Genomic DNA, 27,922 nt, shown 5'->3' on the forward strand with positions numbered 1-27,922 from the left:
TGTTTGAGCAACAGCGTCCTTTAATACAGTTGTTTCTGCCTTATTAAAACCTTTTTTTTTTCCCTCCCCCTCTGGTGCATCCTTAAAACACAAACTCCCAAGTCAGACTGAGGCAGCGCTCCTTCCCCCTTCCTTGCACCCAGGGACACATTTCTCACTTAACACATGATTCCACCCAACATTTGCCCAGGAGACCCTCCCGCTTTTCTCCCGCGCCACTTCCCCAAACACGCTGGTCAGAAGCCTGCGGGAAGCTTCTCACACCGCTGTTCCTTTGGGGAAAGGCAGGAGGGGGTTTCTGCCGGCCCCTTTGCTTGCTTCAGCACCCTCTGCTTTCAGCCACTCCATCTTCTGTCGGTGTTGCTGCACAGCATCAGCGACCCGGGCATCGATCATGGCCTCTGTAAGAACGCCATCCTCTGACGCGTAAGCTGCAGCCTGGAGAGGCAAAGGCAGGAGAGAGGTGAGCCAGGGATCACAAACCCTACAGGCAGTGAAAAGCTGAACTGAACTGCTCCCTCTCTTCCTCATGCACATTTGCCCCCACGCTACCTAGCACAACATCCAGCCTTGTTCTGAGTCGCTGGTGGTAGCTGCAGCGATCTGGCTTATCACCATCAGAAAGGATTCCCTTGCTGCAGCTCTACCAGGGACTGAAACAAAAAAACCTGCCCAAGCACAGAGAAAGATTCACGTGCTACACTACAGTCTGTCTCTGGAGTACTAACAAGCACCTTTGCCTACCTGCCTCTGGATCTCCTGGGAGGCAAATCTTTGAAGAAACAAGGCCACAGGTTCATAGTGCTGAACGTAGCCGGTATGGTTAGGCTGCAGTCACACTCGGCTTGTTTAAATTTCCTCTCCTGCTTTAAAAGCGCTGCACATACGAAGTCGATAAAGTAAAGAGTAAAAGGTGCACATGGTGATTGAACGATTCCATCCAAGACAACAGAAGAGGTTTTAAATACTTACATGGCAGGACTACAATCAGTGCCAGGGTGAACATGGGCAACGCGGCATCTCTAAAGTGACATCTAATACGCGCTAATCCTGCTTTCCACTAGGAAACTCCCCTGCATCACTTCTGTGCTGTGCCAATTCCCATCCCACACTCACCTGACTGTGGGACCTTCCCTCTTCTAACCCCCTCCGGTCACCCCCCAACTCGTCTCTCTCCAGTTCTGCTTGGCAAACGAACGCCTGGTCCTGTTGCTGCTTTGACAGGCAGCGCAAGTTTGAGCGGAGCTCCTTGCAGGAAAGGCCGAGAACTACTGACACCCTTGCCAACCTGCCCACGTTTCCAGTGGCACGTTAGGGTAAACAGGACTGTACGCCGCCTCGCTTTAGCTGCGGCAAAAGGGCTGTCGCTGGTGCCCAAACATGCAGAACAGCCAGGGCTCCGCTGATGGGCGTTACACAGACGATAGCACAAGCACCCGCACCCTAGAAGGAAGGGGAGGATGCCTCGAGTGTGAGCTGAACAACTCATCTCCAAGGTAACAAAGCAACTCCGAGCTGCAGATTTCTATATCTGGTTAATCCCCGTGCGAGTGCTCCTGCAAGCGACTCCGTGCTGTGGTTCCCTGTACAGCCCTGCTAGAGGGGAGCGCGACACAAACAGGGTGGGAGCCCCTCCAGCTTCTCACATCCAGGATGCCTGCCCCAAACCAACAGCCCCGAGGTGTCCACATCCCTCCTTCCACAGAGCCCTCGTGTCACGGATAGTCACGCACCAACCCTTCTGTCTGCAGGGCATTCCCCGAGATCCCGGTTAGGAACAGGAATTTTGGCTTTCAAGACAGGCAGAAGTGTTTCTAAGGTGTTACACGCGGGCCGCACGAATCATTAGCAGTGAGAAACACCGATTCTGAGGTTTGAGCAACGAGCTTTACTCTATCCAAGTTTAACAAGTCTGCAAAAGCATCGCTGGGAGAAATCAGTGCAGCCATTTCATCTCCTTGTCCAGCGATGTGGACGGGAGGGAAGACAAACCCCGGAGCCAGCTGTTGGCCTGCACAGCACCCACACGGTACTGGGCCACCACGCGTGGTTGCTCCTGCCTGTCGGATTACTGCAAGCTCACTGCAGGAGGAACAATCGGAGTCATTATGTCAACAAACGGACAAAAGGTTGCAGCGTTGGTTTCAAGCTCCCCTAGCTTACGTGCCAGCCCCTACCCCACAGCCCTTTTTGGAGAATGGGGAACGTCACCAGGCAGAAAAGGTCTTACTGCACAAACCACGTGTAACCGTGGAGTTGGCAGGCGCTGGTTTTTACTGCAAGAAGCATCAGAAGCAGACTCTTCCCTGTGCAAATCCTACGTAATCCTTCCTTAAGGCAGAAGCGACGACTTAGGCTAATGCTCACGCCTTGAGTTAGCGGGTAAACACCGGCCGCAAGCAGGGAGTGCAGAGGAGCAGAAAGGAGCCTGCAAATAGCCTTTGCACAAAGGCACTCGTCCTGCGTCCAACAAGAGAGCAGAGACATCCTGCGCCCCACAAAGCGGATCCTTCCCACAAATATTCACCCACTGGGCATCAAACCACGAGCTGCCTTCTCTCACCCACTGGGAAAGGGGCATGGCGGGGAGGTTCGGCTCGGTTAAAACCACCTGACTCACCCCGTCACCCTCCTGCACTTTGTTTTGTGTTTATTTCTTGCCTTTTTTTTTTTTCTTTTACTGGGGAGTTGAGGCTAACAGGAGCCAGCACCCCTTTGCCAACGTAGCCCTCCAGCCAGAAGGACCTGGGGGGTTTAAAATGGAGTGAGCGTTCCTGGGCCGTGCGCTGTATGCCTCCACAGAACAGAGAGGATGTCTTCCCTTCCTCCCTGCCTCTGCATAGACCATAAATTTAACTGTGGAAACTCCTGCAAAGCTGTGCAGTTCACGCTCTGTTGATTTTCTCAATGACTTTCTATTTTTAGAAAGCCTCAGGCCCTCACTGTCAAGAAAGCAAATGGGGGAAGCAGCTGTCCCTTCTGGGAGTAGCTTGCACACACACACAAAAATGGTTCTGCGCCTCATTTATATTCATACCTCTGCCTCCTGCATGGACAAATTTTAACCCATTTTTTCCCGGTGCAACCATTCGCGTTTTGTAACTCGAGCCCAGTGAAAAAATAATCTGAAAACAAAGCATTTTGGTGGAAGCGGAGGAATGGATCACAGATGACAAGCCCAGCTTTAAACGACCCAGTGCTTCATTTCAGCCAAGAAACAAGGTTTATTTTTACATGGCCAACAAGCTAATCTGTACCCTTTGAATCACATTTATAATGACAATAGTCTGGTCAAAAATATAATAAAAAAGATACCCCCTAGACTTATAATGTCCTTCAGCTCAAACACTTCTGAAACATTAATTCTTCCCATAACCTAGTGCGGCAGAATACCTTTTTTTTTTTTTTAAACACAAACAAGACTCAGGGAGCAAGAAGGTATTTATATCCGTGGCACAAAAGGCGAAGAAATGACAGGAAGCTCACCTCTGTCGTTACCACTGGGACATAAAACTCCTGAGAATTCTTTTGAAGTGATGCCAAAGCAATTTTCCAGAGGGTAGGGCTGGGAATAATGAAAAGTTGCTTCTCTGACATTTTATCTAAAGCCTATCAATGGGTTCAAGTTCAGGGTGCAGAACTTGAAAGTCTGCACAGCACTGTAATAGATCTGACGGGAATTTTAAAGTGTGTAAATGCATCTAATCCGTGCTATATTCCTGAAGGATTAGATATGGAGAATGGAAAAGAACAAGGACAAAAGGGAAGGCACGGTCTTCTGCAGGAGAGATTAAAATGGATTTCTAGCATGCAGACTATTAGCTGTGCCACAGACAACAATATTTCTCCCAGCACTAGAGGTTACACTCTCTGCTTTTCTGCACTTATTTTTTTTCTGTTTCAGGACAACCTGAGCCAGAGTGAAACAACAGCGAACCAGAGCTTCATTTAAGTGGCACCCAATCAATTTCAAACCCAGCTTAGAGTGAAATTAGATGTACGAAAGCTGCAGCTAGTGCTTGGGCTTCTAGTTTAACCAAGATGTTTATGTTAATAGCAGTATTGGCAGAGCAATCCAAAAGCACCTTCGTGGGAAATGACTGCAAGGCCACAGGACAGCGAAGTGGCCACGTGCTGTCACTCCAGTTTGCTCTTTGGTTAAGAGCTGATGGCTACGATGGTTTCTCTCCAGCTGGTTCCACGTGTTACCTTTCCCCAAACCACCTCTGAGGTTCAGTTCTGGCCATGAGATGAGATCAGACAGGCTATGTAGAGCCGATGTAGGTCCCAGCATCTCAAAACTCTATCAAGAATATGATAAACACCTTCCTGTCAGCTTTTTACAAGAGATTCTCCCTGCCCGTTTCCTCCAACAGCTCTGCAGACCTGGAATAGCAGCGGGAGCTGCACCACAGATGCCCCACTACCTTTCCTAGAGCTACCTGGCGGGCGATTTGGCTAGGTTTCATCGCATGGAGGTTAAGACTGGAATTGCAGGCAGCAAGGTCTCAGTCAGCTTGAGGTAACGGTAGGACAGCCCCTGTGGAACAGAACGACACTTCACCGCAGATTAAGCCTGACATTCTGCACCCTGAGCATTCGTCTCTGCTGTCCAGGCACTGGTTGAGGTTTTGTTCTCAGACAGCTCCACAGAGGTGGAACGCTTGCAGACAGCAACACTGAAAACGACTGTTGGAGGAAAAAACTAATTAAGAAAACACACACACAAATCTGAGGTGAATTAAGTAACAGGCATGTTGCAATTAAGCCTACACTTTGAGGATTAGCGCCAAGTCACATCAGGGCACAATGCAAAATAACTGAAAACAAAAGGCAAACAAAACGCTCCCATCCAGCTTTGTGCTCCAGCATTCACAATAAGCAGTTTTCGCTAGGGCTTTGTGCTGTAATCTTCCCCAGAATGGGTCAATTGAATCCATTTATTAAACAGAGACCGTAGGCATATTGTATTGCAGCAGCTGTTGTGATGAGCCTATCTAAAAAAGCACTGGAAGCTTAAATGTCTCAAGACATAATTGTTTCAAGGCAGCTGTGAGGACTTCTAAAGAGCACGAGGCTCACGACATCTGCTGTTTAACAGCTCTGGAAGGTGTTACTAAGATCAAAACCAGAACTGTAAGAGATACCTCGTTTTCCCCTTTTCTTGGCTCTTCCTGCCTTCTACCTTCTCAACTTGTACAACATCTCGAATGCTTCCTGCCTGTGCTTTTAGCTTGCCATAATGCTTTGGGGGGGGGGCAGGAATAGCAACTGCAAGTAGGGAAGAGAGGGAAGTCCAGATCTTCCTCTTAACAAGAAAATCCTCGGGTTAGTTTCCTTAAAGCTCCCCACATCCAAGAGAGACAAAATTTTGTCCAAGTGGAACAAAACCGTGGCTTGAAAATGGATTAAGTGCGTGCTACTCACATCGTGTTATTTCCTGCATCAGCCATCTCTGGCATGAAGCATCTTGAAAATCAACAGTTCAATCCTACAAGAGTTTCAAAGACCAACTATTCCGAAATTAGCAGTCCTATCGGTAGCATACTACCACTTGACAGCTGCTGCATCCAGCTGAGGACAGTCTGGTAAGCACTGCTTGAGCTAGACGTGCTGGCTCATACAGCCCCTGCATACCCTGACCTCGCGTGTGCCAAGACAAAAGTGTCACTATGCGGTGAAGTTGTCTTGCCAAGCTATTTTTAATTCTGTTCAGCTCCCTGACCCAGTTCATAGTACGGCCGTACAAAGAGGTGTGCTAGCACAATGGGAAGGATAGCAGAAAGGCAGGAATAAGAGGCAGGACTACCACTGCCAGAAAGACTCAAACAGCAGCATTAATCCTTCCCTGGTAGGAGAGAGCATTGTAACAGCTCGTGTAACAGGCTACCTGGTAAACCTGACCCAGGCCTCAAAACACCGACACCACTCAGAAGATGAGGCTGGGTTAAGGGTGCTCAGAACATCTGCACAGCTGCGATGAGCTCTGCTCACGCAGAGGCTTTTAACTGCAGCTCCTGCAGTGCCATACCCTCAGTACTTTGCGTAGCAGGAAAACACAGGTAGGTGTTCAAGTCTGGCCAGAGCCAGAAGCCAGGGGGCCAAACGTGGCAAAAACAAAGCTTCTGTACGGCTCTATGCAAGCTCCTTGACCCAACGACTGAAGAAGAGCCTTATGGTAGCATTTAGGATCAGCCTAGGGCAGCATTCAGTGCAGAAACCTTACTCTTTTTTGGATGCTCTCACAAACCTGCTAGTGAACTGTATCCACCCAGCCAGCTCCTGAGGAAAGAGGTCCACGTGTCTAGCCACCAGCTGCAAAAAGGCTGTGCTATTTTAACACTTATCCATGACACTTTTCTTGATCAACAAAAGGACAAGATATAAAGTCCCTTGATCCAGAACACCGATAACTTTGATTGATACAGACAAAGCTTTTTGCAGATTCTGCTTCAAAACTGTTCTTATCTTTTTGCCAACTCTCTCCTGCTTTTTGCTTCCTCCCCTTTTCTCTCTTTTTTTTTCCTCCTTAAAACGCTCTTTGACTGTCGTATGACAGCATAATCTTATGCAATTTTATGGGGCCCCCCCTTGCTGATAATCCCGGTGCTATGAGGTACATTTTAACAAGTAATCAGGGCAACAACACTAAGGAACGTCACCTCCACCTTCCCCTTCCTTCAAGATCACTTAAAGGATAAATTTTAGAAGCCAAGGTCAATTCTGGGGAGGAATAACAAACCAAGAGAGTTGAAAAGGTTATAAAATGCAAAGGATCATTTTCCACAACTATTAATTACGGGAAATGTGTGGCAGCAAGACCTTTCACATACATGGATAGTGGGGTTCTCTTCTAAATAAAGAGACAAAGAATTTCTACAAGAATTAGGAGGTCTGCTTTCTCCCCTACAGCACTGTCACAGTTTAAAACAAATACATTTAGTCTTTACTCTGGGTTTCAAAATCAGAAGCCAAGAAAAAGCATAGCTATACTTGGAAAAAGTGAAGCCACAACCTACTTGTTCTGGGAAAGGCAAATATGCCAAAGATTCTAGTCCTTCTTCCATACCATCAGCTCTCCAGAGCCGTTTTTGAACAGATGCTAACTGGACACTACGGCAGTCCATCTAAAACCCATCGACATGCACCAGCTCCTTCTGAATCTCAAATACCAGTCAAGCATCTTGCTGAGTTTCTTGACTGAGCTGGTAACAGTACTAACCTGGCACATCTTCAGGCAGCTAGAGAACAGATTTATTTTTTTTTAGTAAAGCTTTATGTACATTTTCAGATGACAGCACACACTTCAAAGTGTGTTTCAATAATACAGAATCCACATGAGAAAATTAAGCAGCTGTGTGCTAACGTACAAACAAAGAATAAAATGAGGGCTATCAGCACTTGAATGACTACTTTGGATCTCAGCTCATGACTTCCACAGGTAAAGACTAGAAAGGAGATTTGCTTTCTGTAGCTTAAAAGGTGAAAAAAATGGTAGTGAGAGGAATACATTCACTAAATTCAGTGGGATTTCCCCACTAGTGATTATAAAAACTCTTCCGGTATGTGAGATAAATTATGCAGATGTTCTGACACCCACCTCAGAGCTGGCAACGTTCTAGTATTACTGCAAGGACATAAGGAAACTTTGAGAGTGATTCAAATTCTGAGACTCCAAAACTCAAACATTCAAGCCTTCCAGAAAGTGAACATGACCCAGGAAGCCCAGTGATCAAAGCCCTACTTACCTGCCACGCCACAGCGAGCTGAGAGATCTCTCGACCAGACATGCCCTCTGTCAGCCTGGCAATCTCTGAGCACTTTTTGCCATAGTCAAACTGGGCCAGCTTCAAACGTCTGAAAGCACAAGCACAAGGATTACTTTACATGTAGCCACGTGACGGGAGGAGGGGTAAGCCAGAGGTAAGTTTTGTAAAGAACAACATGAAACTGAAATCAAAGATCAGGCCAGACCAACTTCTATACAAAGATCCATCCTGAATAAAGGGGTTGATAGAAAGCCTGATTTTATGGCACAAAGAAATGTGTGCACCTGGATTAAAACTAGCAGAGGCAAGTGCTTGGATACGAGGAGTTCCAACAGTGCCCATACCTACATTATTGCCTCCAACGCAGTAACAGGTCTCCTAAGTTTTGAATATATGACAAAGCATGGCATAAAATTCTAGGATGGCACCTCACCCCATAACAGGATGGCAAGAGGCATCTTTCCAGCTCTGATCTGGATGAGTGGTTTAAACTGGGTTTACCCATAACGTGACAGACAGTAAGACCAGTCAGATTGCCTTTCGGTTTTATTTGTAAGATAATATAACTGTAACCCCAACACTTCCAAGATCAGATACTGGAAACTTGCTATCGACCATTCAACTTCCTGGAAAAGTTGGAAAGATGTTCTACAGCCTGCCACATACAACCAGGGATATTTCCTCGAAAAATGCTACTTAGAAATACTGAAAAAATACACAGAAGAGGAGACAAACAACAACAATGAGAATTCTGCATGGGCGAAGAGTGCTGCAGGGATACTCACTGTTTACCCTCTGTAGCTGGCTTCAAGACATGCCTGTCAAAATACATCCTCACAAGCCGCTCCCGTTCTTCTAGCTGGGGCAGATCAAAGTTCACCATTTCATCTATTCGGTCGTTGATAGCCCAGTCAAATTGCTCAGGCTGGTTGCTTGCTAAAACAAGCATAAACCTGGAAGTATGAAACACGAGAAGGAAGATTGAGAAACATGCAAAAACACATTAGAGGACCTGTCTGAACATCAGGAACCAGCATGGCCAGTATCAAAGACCTGACGCATCTAAAGATTTCTTAGAAACAGCTTTGTAACAGCATTTCAAGCCACATACTAAAATGCAGCACAGTTTTAAGCTATTTACAACTGAAATGTATTTAACTCAGTACTTCGCCTTTCAGTATCAGCCTTCCCCAGCCTGTCCCTGCTACAGAACCCTAAATAATCATTTTACCCACAATCAACCTCAAGTTAAGGGCATGAAACATTTTGGAAGAGTACAACCTCCCACAGACCTCCAAGTCTGAAACCTTGAAACAAGAGTCAACACAGAGAGAAGTGTTCTCTGGCATGTACTTAAACTCCAACTTAAATCCCACTTCAGGGATCTAGCTTCAAGCTGCTAGCTGCACAGCACCCCAGAATCACAGCAGGACTAAAATCCTTATTATGAGGGACTGCCAAACTGACAGCCTACAGCACAACTGGAACCCCAGCCAGCTCAAAGCATGGAATGGGTTCATCCTGGCCTAAGGACAAGGGGAGTTAGCCACTACTGGGCATGCCACTGCATGGGGAGGTTGTTCTTCTGCAGCAGCTGGCAAAAGTTCACTTATTTCTTTCAAGGAAGTCTGAGAACACCTTCCTGCTACAAGTCTAACGTGTGCAGAAGCAGAGGCATTCACAAAAGGTACTGTAATATAGTGGTGGCTTGTTTGACCAAGCGTTGCTCCACGCTACAGATGTGCCAGCTTCCAGGTCATGCTCTCTCCTGGAGCATTTTGAAGACAGGAGCCCTTTCTTTTGCTTCGTAATGCTGCTTTTTCCCCATGTCAATTCTACTTTAATGCCTTAATTGATGTTACCAGCTTAATAGTGCATTATAATTTGAAATGGGCTTTTAACCACAGCTATTGGAATATTGACGTTCTTGCAGTCTATTTAAATCCAAGTCTACAGGGGGCTGTGTTCTTTGCTGTCATTTCTGAAGATACTTAGCTGGCCCATGAGCCACACTGGCACGAAATCATTCCTTTTCTACTGACAAGAAATGCCTCCAAACCCCTGCAGAAACACAGCTTAGAAAAAGCATTGACACCCACCCCAATATTCAAACCTTTCCCTTGGACATCCGGGTGAGAAGGATAAAAGCGAACACGCACAGTCAGATACCCAGCAAGAAGACGCAGAAGGTTCTTTGGGAAGTTTAAGCCAGCAATTCACAATTCCTAGGGCTCAGTTACAGTGGTAACAATTCACTGGTACAGCCAAATAACAGTACTCCTCAGGGTTTCTCCAACTCAGCTAGATTTACACACAGTTAGGCTTGTGCCAGTAAATTCCCATTTATGAATGCAGGATGCCTTACTGCCCAAAGCAGCAATAAGGCTCTTTAGAAGCAAAATGCAGTGCATGAATCATGAGGACGTGTTCATTCTACTAGAATGGTTCACGATCTAAGTTAGGGGCAAATTAAACATCCGTGAAAATGACAGCCTTGCTGTTTAGAGCGGAGGCATGGCACCCAGGAGCACCAAAACAAGCATGCCCAGAGCAGTGCTAAGGTACCCTAATACCAGGGGAAAGGACTGCCTCCTTACCACTCCCTCTCACTGGCTTGCAGAAGAACTATAAATCTGGTCAAAAACATAAAACTTTGCCAGATCCACAGTTACGAAATATTACAAGTCTAAAAGGAACCATTTCCTAGAAAAAGAGGGAAAACTATCTGAAGCTAAAAACTTGTACATCTTGTAAAAATCTGTACCTTATGTACAACTCTGAGTTCTATGTTCCGGGAAAAGATAAAGGAGGCATAAGCTGCATTCGGTATATAAACTAAGAAGGGAATATTCTGTGCAAATTTTTCAAGCCCTTAGTGGTATGGATCAGAGGCTTCCAACTTTCATTTGCACACCATAGGCACTTCCTGGCTTTCCTCAGCTCAGGAAAATTGAAGGGTTGGATACTTACTTGTTGCTGTGCTGCCCTGTTCTGTGCAGGAATGCATTTAAAGTTGCTCTGAGATCTTCACTGATTTTCTCCTGCAAAGAAGAAATTCAAAGACAGATCAACTGCTTGGGACTCGAGAGGTCACAGCTTTAAGCAGCATTATTGACAAAGTAAGTTTTGTTATTGTCAAGCATTTGCATTAGACTCCAAAGCACTGTAATAACTTGAAGGGAAAAAACGATCAATTTGTATACCCAGGAGAAAAGTTAGGAAGCAAAGCTTCAGCCGAGAGGTTAAACATTTGCCCAGTCAGTGATTCCCTTGATTTCAAACCCAATGCTCTAACAATGGCCCAGGTGGCTTTCCCTAATCTAGTAAGATACCTACAGGATAATTAAAGTAATCTTTTAGGGTTGACTCTTCAAATAGACCACTGGGGTTCAAGTAGCAAGGCCAGATTCAGTGCACAATACGGTAACTTACTTTGGAAAAAATACATCTTTTTTGTGTGCGCTGATATAGCTTTGTTAACACGGTGAAAAACAGCTTGGTTACAAATACATCTCAAGATACATAGTTATTTGTACAAAGCACCTCCTTCCTACTGCCCGGTCACCTGCAAACCCCCCAAAAGATATCATCCATGTCTTTTGCAGGAAATTCCCACGTCAGTCTTGAGGTGCTCATCCCATTCAGCTGTAAGAGGCTCGTTTCTTGTTTCTGCATGACTTAACTGAGTACTGTGGCACCTTCCAGTTTTAACGTTCTGCCTGTGTAAGCTGGCTGATCGGGTTAAACAAGAAGGCTGTGGGTTGGCTGGCTAACTGCAGCATGCACAGATAACGACCGCAGAAAAAGTACTTACTGTTGCCCTCTTCCGCAGAAATGCGTCTGCTTCATCCACAAAAAGCAAGAGGCTGTAAAAAGAAAGCACTACACAGTAATAGGAGACAGGTAAGTGAGGCTCCAATGGCTCAAGGAATTCTCCTGTCCCCCTACTTGACACCCACACTTGTGACCAGCTGTAAACCCAAAGGATTACACAACCGATTTCATTTCTTAAGGCAACATTTCTCGTCTGAGCTGCAGCGACTTTCTGGTCGCATGCTCTTGGCCCATGCCAACAGTTAAGAAAGAGGAGTTAGCTTAAGACACCTTAGGCCATAAACGACTCCAGGCCTCTGCAGTTTTGTTTCCTGCTGTTCGGAAGCAGGCTGAGCAGAAGCAATTCTTGGGCACACGACCTCAACCTCCTCCAGATTTTTAAATACAGATGGGAGAAAACAGTTACCAGAGAAAAGGCATTTTCATGGGCACAGTTTGGCAATGGGTTTCTATCTAGCATTGCTGGCATGTTCCTGTCAAGTCTGATCAGATCTCTGAAATCTAGTGCTGCTCCCCAGGTACTTATGAGTGCTTATTTTAGCATTACTCCTATCTAGAGGAGTGTATGCAAGGCTACAAGGCCGAAACAGAAGCACAGAAGTCTTGTTGACAGTGACTTCTTCCTGCCATGCTTCCTTATGCCATTCTGAAAACCTGCAGAGTCCTCCCTTGCACACTGTTTTGCTATTTTCTTGAGTTTTTCCTTTCCAAACCACACTGCCAATAATATAATGGTTTTACTACCTGTGGAGAAGTGAATTAATAAAGTCAATGAATAATTCACGAAAATAAATTCACTTATAACCCAGGGGTAGTGCTCTTCCCAAGAGACCAAGCGTATAAAGATGTTTATCAATAACAGAACCAAGTTGCTCATAAAGCTGCCACAGCTTGTATTACTTTCTTGTCCAGCTTCAAATACAGCTTTCTTTCAAGGGATTTCAGGGCCTCTTAACATCTTTTATTCAATTCCAGTCCTTCTGAAAATATTCTCAGCTACAATCTCTGCAGAGAAGCATCCTCTACCCCTATTGCTTTAGCTAATAAAGCTAACACAGCACTCACCAACAGCTAAGATTGTTGGATATCCAGAGTAAAGGCTGCTTAAATACTGCATGTTACCAAAGGTTAGAATACTGACATATATGGACACAAGTAAACCATCTTACAAAGGTGATGATCAAAGGTATCTGGAGTGTTTAAAGTTCTTATAACGCAAGTTTTTGATGAGGACAGAATAAACTCAGCCAGCATCCGTAATCTCCTATATCTTCCAACTTCTTTTTCTAAGCTTACTTAGATTCTTACACCTTTCCTTCTACAGCTCATCAGGTTAAGAGGAGATTAAGGAGCAGAAATCCTCAGGACATTTACTCTCCCCTTTAAAAAACAAACTTGCAGAGTAGCAAATGGAAATATCTAGGTGACAAATGCAGCAATCTATTGGATTTTAATAACCTGGCTGGACAAACAGCTCCTCAACTGCCTTTGGACTACAGAAATCAATTTACACCCATACACACTCTTAAAAAATAAATAAATCAAGGAGTCAAGTTTTAGCCTTAGTATGAATACTTCTGGTTGTTTTTTAAAGTTGACCAAAAAAATCACAAGTGGCTTGTGACTTTCACCTCCACCTAATGTCGATGCCTTTAGCATCCATCTCCACCCTATCCTTTTTTCTTATATTTCTCTGCTTCTGCTTGAGGCTCAAAAACTAAACAAGAAGTCAAATCCAAATACTACCAGTCTAAAACCTGCACAATTGCAGCAGGGAATCTAACATCCAGGGAGTTTAAGCACCTGTTTGCACCTCCACTTGTGCTAATGCTGAATGCTGTCAGAACAGAAATCCCTCTGAAAGACATGCAGCCCAGCCTTCAAGCGTGCAACTTCTCTCCACCAGCGCGGGGAGAGCAGCAGGGAGTCAAGCTATGGCTGATCTGGAAACTCTGAAGTAAACAAAAAAGGTTTGGTGGAGCAGAAGAGCAAAAGCTTTCAGCCTTTTAAATACTACCAAGCAAATACTACCAAGCAGCAAAAATTCACCCATCCTAGGCAAACTTTGGATGGCGTTATTCCTGGTCAGCGTTGCCTCATCTGTGCACGAGTATCATTCACACGGATCAGGGCTCTGAGCTACATTACTGCAGTGAGCTTCTTTGAGCAAGGAAGCACGTTCAGGGGCCAGGGGAACCTCTACTTACCCTCTCCTACTGGTGTTTGCCCAGTCGAAGAGCTTATGCATGGCAGTAACTCCTTCCCGCCCCATGGGGGCAACATCACCACCTGTCATGATGGCATAATCCATGCCCGAATGCACGGCTAATTTCTGGAAGGAAACAAAACCAAAGGGTTAAGCACTCCCTTTCACTGCAAGACCGTAAAAGATGAGGAGAGAAATAAAAGTTGCTTAGACCTATCAACATGCTTATTTTCAGACGGTGAGTACACTCAAAGAAGAGAATACTTCTTTACCACTTCAGTAGCGTGGGGGCAGCTTTCAGCATTGCTTTGAAGTGGAAGGGACGACGGAAAATTAGTTTTGTGGCAACGCACGAAATTTTATCAGCAGAAGGCACTGCTGAGAGTGCTTATATCTTCATCTGAAACTTGTGTTGTTTGTTCCTTCCACTCTGTTCTTCATGGTCTAGTTTGTAATTTACTTCCCCTGTGCAGCAGAACCGGATTCTTTTCAGCAGGTGCTTAACTAATATAACTCAAAGTTGTATTGGTTTATTTAAAAAAAAAAGTAGACTGAAACGCTCATTGAACCCACTGAGTATTCAGACAAAACAACAGAACTTTACTACCGTGTTTTTAAAACCTGCCACAACTCCTTAGTCTGGTGGGTACTAAACAAAGGGGGTTGATGAAGCTCCTGAGGCACACTGGAAATATCTCCCTTTAGCTTCAGGTATTTAAAAAAAACCAACCAACCAAAGAAGCCTTTCAAATCTGCGCTTTTTCAGCTAAGTCACAAAATGCAAGCCTGCCCATAAAGCAAGTTTGACAGGAGACAGCCAAAATTAACTGAGAACATCAGACGAGTCTATGGCTCGCACTGACCGAAGTTTGCTTAGGCTGCCACGCCACTGCAGGGCAGAATAACAGCCTCAGGAAACCTCCCTCTACTTCAGCCCCAACTAGTCTGCCAAGGGCTACGTAACACGGTAATTAAGCTTCCAGCTTAAAATTCTTCTCCATCTCACTGCGACACCTCAGTGGTGAATCAGCCCGCAACTGCCTGTGTCTGAAAGAACAGGCATGGCGAGGATGTGAAGCCAATAAAGGGAAAGATCTCCATCCTCTCTTTCAGAACGGTTCACAAACCAGCCTCCAACTGAGCCCTGCCACGGTGACAGACAGCAGGCTGAGTTACACATCATCAGCTGACCCAGAGCTGGCTATCCAGCCCTGTGAGTCAAAGAAAGTCATCTGAAGGTTAAAATGAACAAGTCAACCCACGTAGACAAGCAACAGCTCCAGCAAAACATGCTTAGCTGAACCCAACCAATTATCTGCTGCGCAGCAGGAGGCAGGGAAAAAAAAAAAAGAAAGCTTTGCTCTGCCTATTAAAACCACCCAGCTCCTGCTGCTAATGTTTAGTGTTTTACATCAGTCCAACGAAGCTGGGAGCTTTGATGGTTATATCCAAGTGTTTTCACATCTGTCTCAAGAACCCTGTCATATAGCAGGAATACTTACAGCTGCAGACCCATAAAGCTTTGCGCTGCAGCAAAGGCCAGCACACTGTGACACGTCGCCTTTTTGGAAGAGCAGTAACAGCAAACTGTACAGTCACTGCCATTAACCCAAGTGCCAAAGCCACAGCTCAAAAAACAGTCGGCTTCTCAGGGCAGTATTTGCTCCCCTCTAGAGCATAAGTGTCAGATGCACTCAGCCCTTTCCTCACTCTTCCAACCTGTTCCAATCCTTTACAGCTACCACCACCAGCCCCTTGGAGTTTCCATGCTACTGGGTGTTAAATACACTTCTTCCCCTTTCTCCACTGCTAAACACTTTTCTCAGCTCTTCTTCCTTCTTCTCTTTATGTTTCTGTTGCGATTTCCTAGCCCTGCCCCTCTCTACTGGCTTCACAAATCCAAACCAGCTGGCAGACTCTTGGAGACAGCAGCAAGGTATTGGGCTACAGGTTTACATATTGACAGGGACACAAAACTCAACTTGAATCACCAAATCAAACAAGTATAGGGAACCTCAGATCTACCGGGCAAGCACTGGTAAGCAAGTCAAAAATCAAATCCCACCTCAAATCCATGCAAACACCATCCTTGTGGAACATGTGCAAAGTAAATCCATACCTATCTCTTCTTTCACTTGAGGATTAGTAAGCGACAAGCAGGAAAAACCCTGTTTAGACAAGCGTATATAATTAACAGAGGTGGAAACGAGACAGCAGGCTGGTGTTGCAATTTCACAAGTCACAGTTGCCAAGTGCCTTTTCCAGATGGAAGGGCTCTTCTGCCTACGCTTAGCGCTAGAATCCAAGCAGCTGCACTAATTTGGAGCTGGAGCAGGTGGACGTCCTCTTCCCTTCCCAAAAGGGAGGCAAAACCACAAAGGTCAAGTGATGGATTTCAGACCACAGAGGGTGCTTAGGACCTCGTAGTTTTCAGAGCCCTCTGCAACATACACCTTGTCAGAATCTTGGCAGGGTTTACCTTGGCAAAGAGCGTCTTTCCAGTGCCGGGGGGACCATACATAAGAATATTCCGGTACAGGCTTTTGTTCTTTTTTGTGTTTCTCGTTGCTATGGCAATATCTCTCACACGTGCTTCTAACTGTGGCTGTAAGAAAAGAGTTAAACTTAAGGAACAGAAAGTACCAAGAGACCAGCATCTACCAGCTTCACAGATCGGTACCAGCAAGAAGTTGGCAGCACTCCTACAGTCTCAAGCTTTTAAGCCTCAATTTCAGCTGCCTATTGCTTTGGATTAGGGTCGTTTCCCTCTGTATATCAGGATTTACTCAATTTCAAGTTCTGTCCACTTGACTGCGGTTCTCTTCTATCAAGCCAGGAAGCAGTGCAGTAACTGCTCTAAGAAGTGCTAACACCTCAACATTCACTTCGTCCTGGATGCCCCAGGAGGGATATGTCAAAACGTAAGCGGCTCTCTGCAGCACTAATTCTTTCATTTCAGCAATAAACATCCATGCTCAAACTCATTACTGCCTTTATAGAGGTACTGGGAGAAAGCTACTCCTGCAGGAGCGTTTTCTCTCAGCAGCCTTGAGCACTTGAATTTGCCTGATATCAAGGAATCAAAATTCAGAATCAAATACACAGAGGCAGCCCTAATTAGCAAGTTGAGAACCATTCACAAGATGGGCAAGTGCACATGCTGCTGAGGCTTTTGGCCTACAAGCAGATCTAGGTTCAGTAATATTTCACAGATTAGATGAGACAAGCAGAACTCTGAATATTAACATGCTGACTACAGAGAAAAACTGCAGCCAGGCAAGCACTGAGCTAGGATTTCTAACTGCTTTGCACAGAGGGAAAAGAAGGTTAACAGAATTGTTAATGTACGTCACTGAACGCAGGAACTTATTTATGGTCTCGGTGCCCCAAGGGTGATAAGTCTTCAGAATTACTGGAATTACAGCGTTGGAAGCGTCTGTACGGTAACAGCTTTTCCTATTGAGATTCAGAAGTCATCATTCCAGACCAAGATAGCAAAAGACAGTACTCACACTGAGAACAACTCCTTCAAGGGCATCCTGAGCCTTGCTGGTAAGACGCTTACCAACCTAGAGAGGACAAAAATCAATCACTCACGTGTAGAAATCAACCACTGCTTCTGAAACTCAATACCCCCAAATCTTATATAAAATGGCAACGAGATCAGCTCACCTGTGCAGTCTCTAATCGTATGTTTATTCAAAGACCCACAGAGCTGTAAAAGGAGTTTTGCATCCTCGTGGCTAAGAACAAGACAAAAACAAAGCTAAACTTTACCTTGATAGGATGCTTAAGTGCCTCCAGCACAGTAATACGCGAGGTCTCTCTCACCAGGGAAGGTTTGCCCAAGCGTGCTTCTATGTATCGCCCGGCTACTGCAGTGGCATTCTTGGCAGAGTAAACTCCCACTGCCAGCAGGGTTAGGCCTGCCACCTGGAAAGGAAAGGGGTGAGGATTAGAAAAAACTTATAGTAAAGCAACGGCGGACATGTGCAGTACATCTTGTGGTAGGGAACTATGGTTCAGTACAGATGCTAGCAAGCAGGATGGTTTTTTTGTGCTCAGATGTTTTATTGCTGTTTACACAGTCAAGTTCATTTCTCCCCCCTGCCTTTTTTTTTTCAAAAAGGTATTCCATGCAGGCACTTAATAATAATAAGCTGGAATAAACCAGGTGATGCCTGCCAGACCACCCCCTCCTCACGCATGAAAACTTGTGCTGAACTGAAGATGCCAAGGGAAACATCCAAATTGTGGCTGCCACCAAGGACAAAGGGGCAGATGCTCCCAAGTGAATACACACCGATCACCTGTCAAAACACAGGCAGAAAAAGCTGTGAAACGAGTACAGAGACCATCAGGGTATAAAAAATGGATAGTAAGGAGAAAAACAGGAACGGATAAGGTTATGCATCAGTCACACAGACATTCCCACAGCTGAGCCCTAGAACTGTCCCACACAGTAAGCCTACGACCCACGTAAGAACAGGGGTAGCACCATAAATGGGGCAGTAACATCAACACAGCACCGTACACTAGTATTTTTGGTAAATACTGGTACACGAGAACTGCTGCTGTTCAAAAACGCTTCCTAGAACTCATTTTGAATAGGAGACAGAGAAAGTAAGTGCAGTGACAGCAGAGGCCAAAACCACTTGCTGAAGGAGAACAGTCGTGTCAGGTCCAATACAGAAGAAAAACAGGTACTCAAGAAGAGTTTCAGAGCTAAAACCACCATGGGAATTACCACCACTGCATTACAGTGAAAGATGAGGTCTTTCAGAAACCCTAGAATGCGAGACATTCCCATCAATTTGTCAGTGAAGCAGAAAGACTCCAGACTGCTCTGTGGTTTATGGTCGCTGCTCAGCTCAGCGCTAAGTTGGCTCACATTAAACCAAGCAGCCCTGCAGGCAGCATTTTCCACCATAGCGAGCTGTCAGAACAGACAAGGAGCTGTGCTGACAATGCTAAAGACATTCCAGGAGGTTCCTATGACTAACATCTCGGGATAGGCAGGATTTGAAAGCAAGACTTCACAGAAATCTTTAGCACGTATGGGATTTTCTCCTTAAACCTTGTTCCCAGAGACTGAAAGCACTGATACCTTCTATAAACCTTTAATTCAGGTGCACAAACATAAGCCTCCCGTTCCACCTGTTCATACATATCTAATCTAGTCAGTTGCTTTACCAAGAAATCCTATTCAACTGAAAATGCAAGGAACAAGGGGTATTACTTTTAAACTGAGAGGTGTTTGGGAAGAGGCCAACTGTTCCTCACCGTTCCGAGTGTAAGGAATCGGCCGTGTTCAGCTCACAGCTAGATGCCAGTGATTCCTACCAGAGCAAGCCCAGGTAGACAAAAGGGCAAGCTGCAATTGCTTTTAGAGTGAGCAGGCTTCTGCTACAAGTACAGAACAAGGTCAAAAAGCTCAAGGACAACAAGGATGGCATCGTTCAATAAACCATGAGACACCATCTGCTCAGACGTGCAACATACCTGTGCTTTGGATGGAAACACGAAGGGTTTAGAGCTGGAGGCTCTAAGATACAAAGAATAAGATGAACTCTGCACCCGATTCATCTCAGCTTACAGGCATTTGGAAGACACAAGAGACTCCACCTTTTTAGCAGCCTCCCTCTGAAAGCAAGGTACCTTGACAAAGACCTCACGTACCCTTGCCTCATCTGCTTAGCAGCAAAGTTAGGGGTTGGTACATCAGATCCATCCAGGCAGAGGGAAGTTTATCGGATTGACACCCACGTTACAAGATGCAGAGAAAAAAAACAGCTTGGAGATTGACAGCTACATATCAAAATGGGAAAATTATTCAACTCACCCTCCCGGAAGAGCCCAATCACTACGCCAGCTCCACAAATCAGTCTGATTACAGTGCCTATCTGCTCATCACGAAGTATCCAGCAAAGGAAGCAATCTATGCCTGACAAAGTTAATTCCACTGAAAACAAAACCAACTCTGAACAGAATCTTGGGGTTACACAGATGGGGAGAGGTAGGAAAAGAAGCAACCCTTACAGTAGGCAGAAAGAGATGAAAATCCAGGGCTAATTTAGAGGAAGTCTTAAAAAGAACTGGCTAAATCTTGCATTACAGCATTTTTCAAAGCAACAGAAAATGTAAGAGTTTGGGCTGTGTTATCTCCTTTCCAAAAATATATGCACTCCTGGCATTATTTAAAAAAAAGTCCTAAATTCACAAGACAAGAGCTCGTCAGAAGCAAAAGTGACCATAATGCAGGAAACTGGTATCTGGGTCAAGAGAATATGCAGCTAAAAGCACCAGGCAGTAATCTTCAAAAGGCTCCGGATACTGCAGGCACTCCAGGTAGGGCCTGCTGATTACAAAAGGATCCACTGAAAGCGTGCACTCACTCAGACAAAGCATCTTTTGTGCCAGCCTCCCCGTATAAAACTGGCTGGCGGAGCAGATGGTTGACTGATTTCAAGCAAATTGTCCATTTTAACAAGCCATGCTACTAAAACTATTTGAGCACCGCGAAGTTTTGTTGTAAGTAGTGCCGTGAGAGACAGCCTTACGTCAACATGAGGTAACTGCCATGCTCTTTCCTCCCGTGAAAATAAGCTTAGATGGCCTTTAATCAAGACACACAACACTTCTACAAGCGATCTCTACATTTCCAGCTTATCCATAAACAACATTTTTCCCCCATGATGAGGAGATGCAGGCGCCCAAGACTACACCAAAAATATGTCAGTCAAGGCAAAGAGAGAGGAAGAAAGCCCATCATTAGCAAGTGATTAACGGCGTTACTCGTTTTTTAAAAGCATTTGCATTTTTGCTGCAGTGAAAAGAAAGGAACGCTCTCCTTTCAATATTTACCCAGGAAATCTTGTGTTATTCTCCACTCCCTGTTGTAATGACAGGACGCTGTCCCTGGTGATCAACATTCAGTATTTATATGCTCATTACTCCCCAGCAATGCTTTCTCATAAATTAATGGGATGAAGATCAAGGAGAAGAGAAATTTTACAATAAATATGGGAATTCTGAATGCAGATGCAGTGAGAACTCCCACCAGGGAAGAGGCAGAAGCCTGCGTGTTCAAGTTAGTGAAGACTGCATGGCAATCGTTGCATAGTAATCATCCAAATTCTCCAGGCAAGACAAAAAAAGAACACAATCTTCCCCTTTCATGTCACTATCTTGTATCCCTCGTCTGGAGCAGTGGTCTCCAAAGCATCATGCATGCATCCCAGGGGGTATGAAAGACCACCCACTGGGGTGCAGGAAGAAGATATATACATTTGTTACTGTAATTCCAATAATTTATAAATAAATATACCTGTGGCGGGAGAACACTGTCAGATTTTTTTATTATTATTTTTTACTTGTGAGGTGTACACAATGACAAGTTTTGGAGAACAGTGGTCTAGAAGAAATAACCCCTTTTTTGTCCACCAGAGATCAACTCTTACACATTGTCAATGTTTTCCCTGGTATCCCTAAAGAGCCATTTCCAGATTGCAGTTTAACCAGAAGACATCAGCAGGAAGGAGCTGGGATTAGATCACTGTTCCCACAAAAAACACCGCTTGCAAAGTAGTCCTACAAAGCAACGTTACGCGTTTGATAACGTTCGTTACCTACATACTGCTGCGTTAGGTACACAAGGGGCAGCAAATGCTAGATCAACTGTGAACAAACGCTAGGATGAAAAGAAGCATACTTCTTCACAGAACCTCCCCCTGTTACCTGTAGCAGCAGGCAAACCTTCAGGCAACGTGTTCGTTAACGTGGTGGTTCCTCGAAAGGCAAGACAATTCTACGGGGCTGATCAAAGCCAGAACTTTTATGTGACCAAAGATGAGAATTAATTAGTATAAAAATCTGGAACGTGGTATCTCCTTAAATTAACACTGCAAGACAGCACTAAGCAGCACATTCATGCCATAAAATTTCACAGACATACCACAGCCAGGAGATAAGTTTTGCATACACTTACACAGACTTTTCTGGAAGCTATCAGTACATGACACAATCTTACCGTGGCTGTAACTTTATCCCAGTCTGTTACAAAAGCACGAAATCCTTCCCCAAAGAGCATTCCAGCTGTCCTATGGTAACAAAACATCAAGACAAACAGGAGAGAGAAGAATCTTGATGACTGATTTGAAACAATTTACAACAGTTTTATATTCTATTATGATCTTCTTTAGAACCAGTCAAAACAAACTGAGGGCTCACCTGGGAACTCAAACATGAACGAGCATGTACATACATTTATAGTCATCTGATGTCTACACCTGACCTGAGATTAAATCCAAAAATGCATTTGGCACTAGGCTGATTTAATATATTAAAGAATCAGCTTAGTGGTAAGTGATGCGTTGTAATCTTTAAATGAAAAGCTCTTTCTATTCAAAGGTCTCAAAGTACCTGAAATTTACAAATTTAAAATTCAAACGCCCACCCTTTGGAGACGCACGGGTTTACTTTTATGGTTTATGTTCAGAAAATGTAAAGAACTCAGTTTTCACAGCAACCAAATCTCAATCTTACTAAACACAGGTTGAAAACATCTGTTTTCAAAACTGAAAATTGTACAAAATTCATAGCTCTGTACTCTCTTTGGTTCACACTCAGATCACAACGTACCAAGACACGTTAAAAAGAACCTTCTCTTTCAACTAACTCCTATTGCACAGAGCACAAAGCTGTTCAGTTTTAATATTCCTCAGAGCTTAGAGGAATAAACAGCAATGGTTTCCTACATGGTAGGGGAAAACTGCACAGAAGCTAGGCAACCACGTCCTCCTGTCGGCTTGCACATACTTGAGGGCCTCTAGCACAGTTTGGCGATGCTCAGCAGCTTTTAAGCGTATCTGCTCCCGAATGATGTCTGCGTTCTCCCGCTCAGCCTTGGCACGGGCTCTTGCTTCTGCCTCAACGCGCAGCATTTCGTTCTTATGCCGTAGCTCCATCTCTCGCTCCACAGTAGCTTTAAAAAAAGGAGAGAACAATCTTTTGGGCTGGCTGAATCCCAGGCAGCAGGTTGGGGAAAGATGCATTGACTCATCCTGGCCTCACCACAGCTGTGTGTGGTCCCACAGCCAACCAGTACAGTATCAGAGAAGACAGGCAAGGAATTCTCCCTCGGTGCTCAGAGGGATCACACACCAAATAGGTGTCCCTCTCCAGAGAGGGCACTGCAAGACAATCATAAATCTGTTCCGGAAACCTGTTACCACAAAAATTGCTTAGGACAGACTTCAGCCAGAGAGCTAGACAACATGGGATAAAGCAACAGAGAAGGAAAAACACAGTGCCTCTGGGAGGAGGTGGGGACCTCAGGAATGAAATCTCCTCCTCCTCCAAGGTTCACCCCTGAGCTTTGTTAAACGGTTGCTACAATACTCCAAGGATACTGATCAAAGCCCAGAGCACACTAGATGGCAGCAAGGAGCAGACAACTTGGCAGAACACGTGCATGCAGAGCAACTTTCTGTTCCCACTGGGTCACCTACAAACCGCCTTACATTTCTGACACTCGTGGCCTAGTGGAGTCCTGCTGGCTCTCCCAACCCAGTGACTGCAGCAACTCCGTAACAATGAGAAGAAACAAAGCAAGTTTCAGACTAAGGTGTCATTATTCAGCTTTTATTTTTTACAACAAAAAGCAAATAGAGGTTAGGTGACATGGTTTTAACCACTACTCCCAGCAGCTATTTTCTCTCTCTTCCCTCCTCAAAATTGGTTCTGTTTTAGATTGCTCCAGTATAAGAGCAGGACTTCACTGCAATATCAGGAGATGCTGATAGTTTATTGGGAAATCCAAGCACCACAGAGCAGACATTCAGTACTTCAGGCACTTCTTAAACTGATTTTTCAATCAATTGGCAGTTCTAGTACTACTGGGATCTACCTGCTGTTTGCCAATGTCACATTAGCACGTGCCCTGTTGTGACGTGGAGCCAACACAGACAAGGAGTCAAACACCAGAGCGGAGACCGATCTGCCCACCCACTTTGTCAACTGTGAAAGAAAAATTGTAACTTACCACGCCTCATGGCTTCCTGTTTCTGTACAGATTCCTCCTGCTTCCTCAGGTTCTCCTCATTAGCAAGTTGCTGGAGGCAGAGGTGACAGCAGAAGATGCATTAAAGTTGTAAGGACCCAGTCACTAGGTATTGATGTAAGCTTAAGTATATTAATTGCTATCAAGAAGCTGGTCCTTAGGCTGAACTGCATTCTTCTGCTCCCCATCTCTCAGATTCACATTCATAGTCCCATGTTCTTAGCCACTTGGTTCTAAGTCCTGATCTTTGATTTGTCTGGCCAGAAACACTGATACCAAGTGAATAGTATGGATGAAAGCAACTGTGTCAAGCATTAGCTACCTGGCCAGCATGATAAGGCACATTTCCAGACCTTTGACATAAGAAAGCTACTATTCAGATCCCAGCTGGGTTAGAGAAGGAAGCTACCATACCTGCTGTCGCATCTGTTCATCATAGCGCTGCCGTGCCAGTTTGTCCTGGTATTGGGCTCGCTGGAAAAAAAATAGTAGTCAGAATAAAAAGATTAGGCACTTGAAAGAACCTAGTTCCAAGGGCAATGATATCTGGAACATGCAGGGGAAAAAAAAATAAAGCAGGCACGAAAAAAAAATAAAATCCAGGGTTTGAAAAAATCAATGGGCAAAGTTTGGGACAAGTTTCCTCAGCCAGCTCCATAAACTCCTCTATGCTGAGAAATCTAATAGTCTGACCTCATTTTAAGGTATGGCAGATACAAAAACAAAGAACAAGTGTTCTCTGGCCCAGAAAGGGACACCTACTTACTAGGATCAACATGCCTTCATGTTCTAAAACATAGTACCTGGGCTGGCGACTGCAAGCAATAGAAGTGTCCAGATACATACTGCCTGTCAGATAAGCTCCCTTCCTGATCCTTTTTCTTGTCCCTCATTAGTTTCTGTCATCAATTTTCCACTACAACTGGCAAATATATCTACATCATCTAAACTCAACAGAAGTGGTCTGAGGGCCCCAGTCCATCAACGAGGACTGCACAGTGGGTGATATTATTCTCCACTTCAAATATAGAGACACCAGAACAGCTTGCAAGTTACCTCCTCAATAACTTTACGTTAAAGCATGGCACTTCAGAAACAGATCACGATCAAGTTGGCTTTGACTTCAAGTAATGCCCTGTGAACTGCAAGAATCCAAGCGCTAACTCGTGAACAGACTGCGAGGCCCGCTTCCTGAGCCGGCCCTGTTCAAAGTCTAAACTCCGACAGGATAAAAAGCAACATGTGCCAATCCAGTGGTTCTAGCTCTATTCCCAAAGTGAATAATCAGTTAGAATCAATCAATCCCCTACTTTTCTGTCTTTTCAAAGTAAAAAGCCACCATATGCGAGCTATTAGAAAAAAAGCTAGCTTAAGTTGCCCCGATTTCAGTACTATTGCCACCTCAGTCACTCATGCTAGAGCATAGCAGAAAACACCTACATCACTCACAACGCAGCCTCCAGCGGCTCACAGATTTGCATCGCTTCTCCTTTGTTACTTTTTCTGTTCAAAATATTAAACTTGGAAGAAATCGAAGCTGACCAGCTACTTAATACCGAAATCCAAATAACTTGAGGCATTTCACTGTCCAGGGTAACAGCGCTCAATAAGCCAATAGTCTACAATGTTATAAAGCCATCAGCTCTTAAATACAAAGTGTCCCTCAGGTTGTTCATCAGCAGTTCCCTAAAAATTCCTTTAGGGGAATTTCAAAGAGTAAACAAGAGCAAGTGCCATTACCCGTCTCTTCGGACGATACCAAGGTTTTGGTACCAAAAGTTCAAGTAGACATAGGTGCACGTAACTACAAATTAAATTCATCATCACAAAGCCAGGGTAAAAGACAGGCTCAGCCAGTGAGTGGCCTCCCATTTACATCTGACTGCCACCCCACCACCATCCAAAGGGGCAATTCATGCAGTGTTTCATTTTCCACATGGGAAATACAAACGAGGTCTCTTATCAGTTATCTTCCTCCCCGTTCCCTTACTGCTTGATGCTGTTTTGTTTCCTCACTGAGCGTTTTTCGTCTCTCTTCTGCTTGTACCCGTATCTGCTCATTCTTCAGTTGTTCTATGGCAGCTTCATACTCCTGGTAAGATAAGCAGATAGTTATCACAAACGAGCTCAATACATAACCCTAGGGAGAAAAGATGATGGCAATTATATTCCAAGTCACAGAATTAAAGTGATTCAAAGAATCACAGGATCACAAGCGATGCGTTTGTTATCAGAATGGTACCCTCCAAAACCAACCAGTGACAAAAGAAAGCTAAAGTAGGATTGTAAGAAGACTACAAGAATTGTGTAGTTTGATGTTTAGCGATTAAATACAATTTAAATCGTACTTTCCAGAAAAAAAAGTGAAAAAACATGATAAAGCACACCCAAGTCTCACTTTTACCCAACTACTCTACAATTCCCTGCAGAAAACCCTCACGACTCCCTAAAAACAAGTGTGGTATTGCAGGATTTACAAACCCACTCCAGACACGCCAGTTACCCAAAAAAACGGGGGGGAAACCGTGCCGGAGGAGGCGCCAACCCCGCTGCACTTCGCCTCCCAGTGCTCTCATTCCTCCAAAGCAAGCACCCCCCTTGCCAAAGCTAAACCCGCAACCTAAACGACTTCGGACCCTCGGCAGATCGCCGGATAACGGGGCTCCGGCTGACGCCAGCCCCCCAAAACCCGACGTTTCCTCGGAAGGGGCCGGCGAGCCCGCCGCGCGCACCTTGAGCTTGGTCTGCTGCTCCAGCTGCAGCGTCTGCTCCTGCATCTGCGCCAGGCTGAGGGCATCCTTCGCGTGGCCTGCAGGAGAGGGCAGGGGCCGTTAGCACCCGCCGAGCCCTCCCCCGGGGCCGCCCCCCCAACCCCGTCCCCTTCCCCCCCCCCCCCGTCACCCACGGGACGCGTCCAGCTCCCGCGCCGCCTTGGCCGCCCGCTCCAGGCCCGTGGGGTCGAAGTTGCTCCATTTGTCCTTGGGCGGGTGCCGGTCCCCGGTTCCTCCTCCCCCACCGGCACCTCCGGTACCCCCCGGGGCCGGAGGCAGGGAGACCCCGGCCGCGTCCCCGCCGCCCCCCCCCGGGGCCGCGCCGCGGTTGAGGCCGAAGAGCCACGACATGGCCGCCGCCTCCTCCTCCTCCTCCTCCTCCGCCCGGCCCCGCCCAACCGGCAGCACCCCGCCGGCCGCCCGCCACGCGCCGCTCCCCGCGCCCGCGCCGCCCCCCGATTGGGCCCGGCGCCGTCGCGCGGGTGACGTCGCCCCGCCGGCAGCCAATCGGAGGCGGGTTCGGGGGGCGGAGGGGAGGGGCGAGGGGAGGGAAGGGGAGGGGAGGGGGGGGGACCCGGGTGAGGACGGGGAGAGGGGAGGGACAAGGTTAGCAGGGAGGCGTTCCGCCCTAGCAACGGGCGCGTGGCGGCGTTGCCATGGCAGCGGCGCGGCCCTGGGGGCAGCCCCAAAATGGCGGCGGGGGGGCCATGGAGAAGGGAGAGACAGGGAGGGGAAAAGAAACATAGGACCCTAGAATCATTAGGGTTGGAAAAGCCCTCCAAGATCGTCTGGTCCAACCATCATCCTACTAACCAATGTCACCCACTAAACCGTGTCCCCAAGCACCACGTCCAACCTTTCCTCAAACGCCCCCAGGGACGGTGACTCCACCACCTCCCTGGGCAACCCGTCCCAATGCCTGACCGCTCTTTCTGAGAAGAAATGTCTCCCAATTTCCAACCTGAACCTCCCCTGGCACAACTCGAGGCCATTCCCTCCAGTCCTATCACTGGTTATCTACAAGAAGAGCCAGCCCACAGCTCCCCACACCTTCCTTTCAGGCAGCTGTAGAGAGCAATGAGGTTTCCCCTGAGCCTCCTCTTCTCCAGACTAAAAGCTGCCCCTTCCACCATGAGCCCGCCAGAACAAGGAGTCGTGGCCAGGCAGCCAGGGCTTGCAGCCGGTGTGTGGCTACCGACCAGGACTGAAGTCAGCATCCATCAAACTCCACCAGCATGCAAACACACCCACCTGGGTTCTCTAGAAATAACAAATCCGTGAT

The 27,922-nt window shown here is 46.0% G+C and overlaps 1 protein-coding gene across 3 annotated transcripts; it reads right to left on the minus strand.

Annotated features, from left to right (window-relative positions):
* ATAD3A (ATPase family AAA domain containing 3A) lies at positions 1-27,030 on the minus strand. 3 transcript variants are annotated; one of them, XR_014573248.1, is made up of 17 exons: positions 26,775-27,028; positions 26,602-26,678; positions 25,860-25,961; positions 24,284-24,343; positions 23,852-23,921; positions 22,627-22,792; positions 21,839-21,908; positions 17,587-17,742; positions 17,322-17,378; positions 16,289-16,414; positions 13,811-13,935; positions 11,584-11,635; positions 10,740-10,810; positions 8,555-8,722; positions 7,749-7,857; positions 745-877; positions 303-438 (listed from the first exon to the last, which is right to left on the minus strand). XR_014573248.1 is itself a non-coding variant. In XM_083802496.1 (16 exons), exons 1-16 carry the CDS (start codon positions 26,989-26,991, stop codon positions 259-261), a joined length of 1,806 nt encoding a protein of 601 aa, XP_083658622.1. In that variant the 5' UTR covers positions 26,992-27,026; the 3' UTR covers positions 1-258. The 3 variants fall into 3 exon arrangements, 2 of the variants coding, with proteins under 2 accessions (XP_083658622.1, XP_083658623.1); XM_083802496.1 differs by lacking the exon at positions 745-877 and having other exon boundaries at positions 1-438; positions 26,775-27,026; XM_083802497.1 differs by lacking the exons at positions 303-438; positions 745-877 and adding an exon at positions 4,424-4,689 and having other exon boundaries at positions 26,775-27,030.
* Between the last annotated feature and the right edge of the window lie 892 nt (positions 27,031-27,922).

This window comes from Anser anser (assembly GCF_964211835.1).
Source record: "Anser anser genome assembly, chromosome: 17".
Taxonomy (NCBI): Eukaryota; Metazoa; Chordata; class Aves; order Anseriformes; family Anatidae; genus Anser; species Anser anser.

Coding starts and splice junctions, on each gene's coding strand:
- ATAD3A (XM_083802496.1), bottom strand. CDS start 26,991: ATGTCGTGGCTCTTCGGCCTCAACCGCGGCGCGGCCCCGGGGGGGGGC. Junction 25,962..26,601: donor AGCAGCAGACCAAGCTCAAG/GTGCGCGCGGCG, acceptor TTATCTTACCAG/GAGTATGAAGCTGCCATAGA. Junction 11,636..13,810: donor GCAAACACCAGTAGGAGAGG/GTAAGTAGAGGT, acceptor TTCTTTTTACAG/CCTCTTGCTTTTTGTGGATG.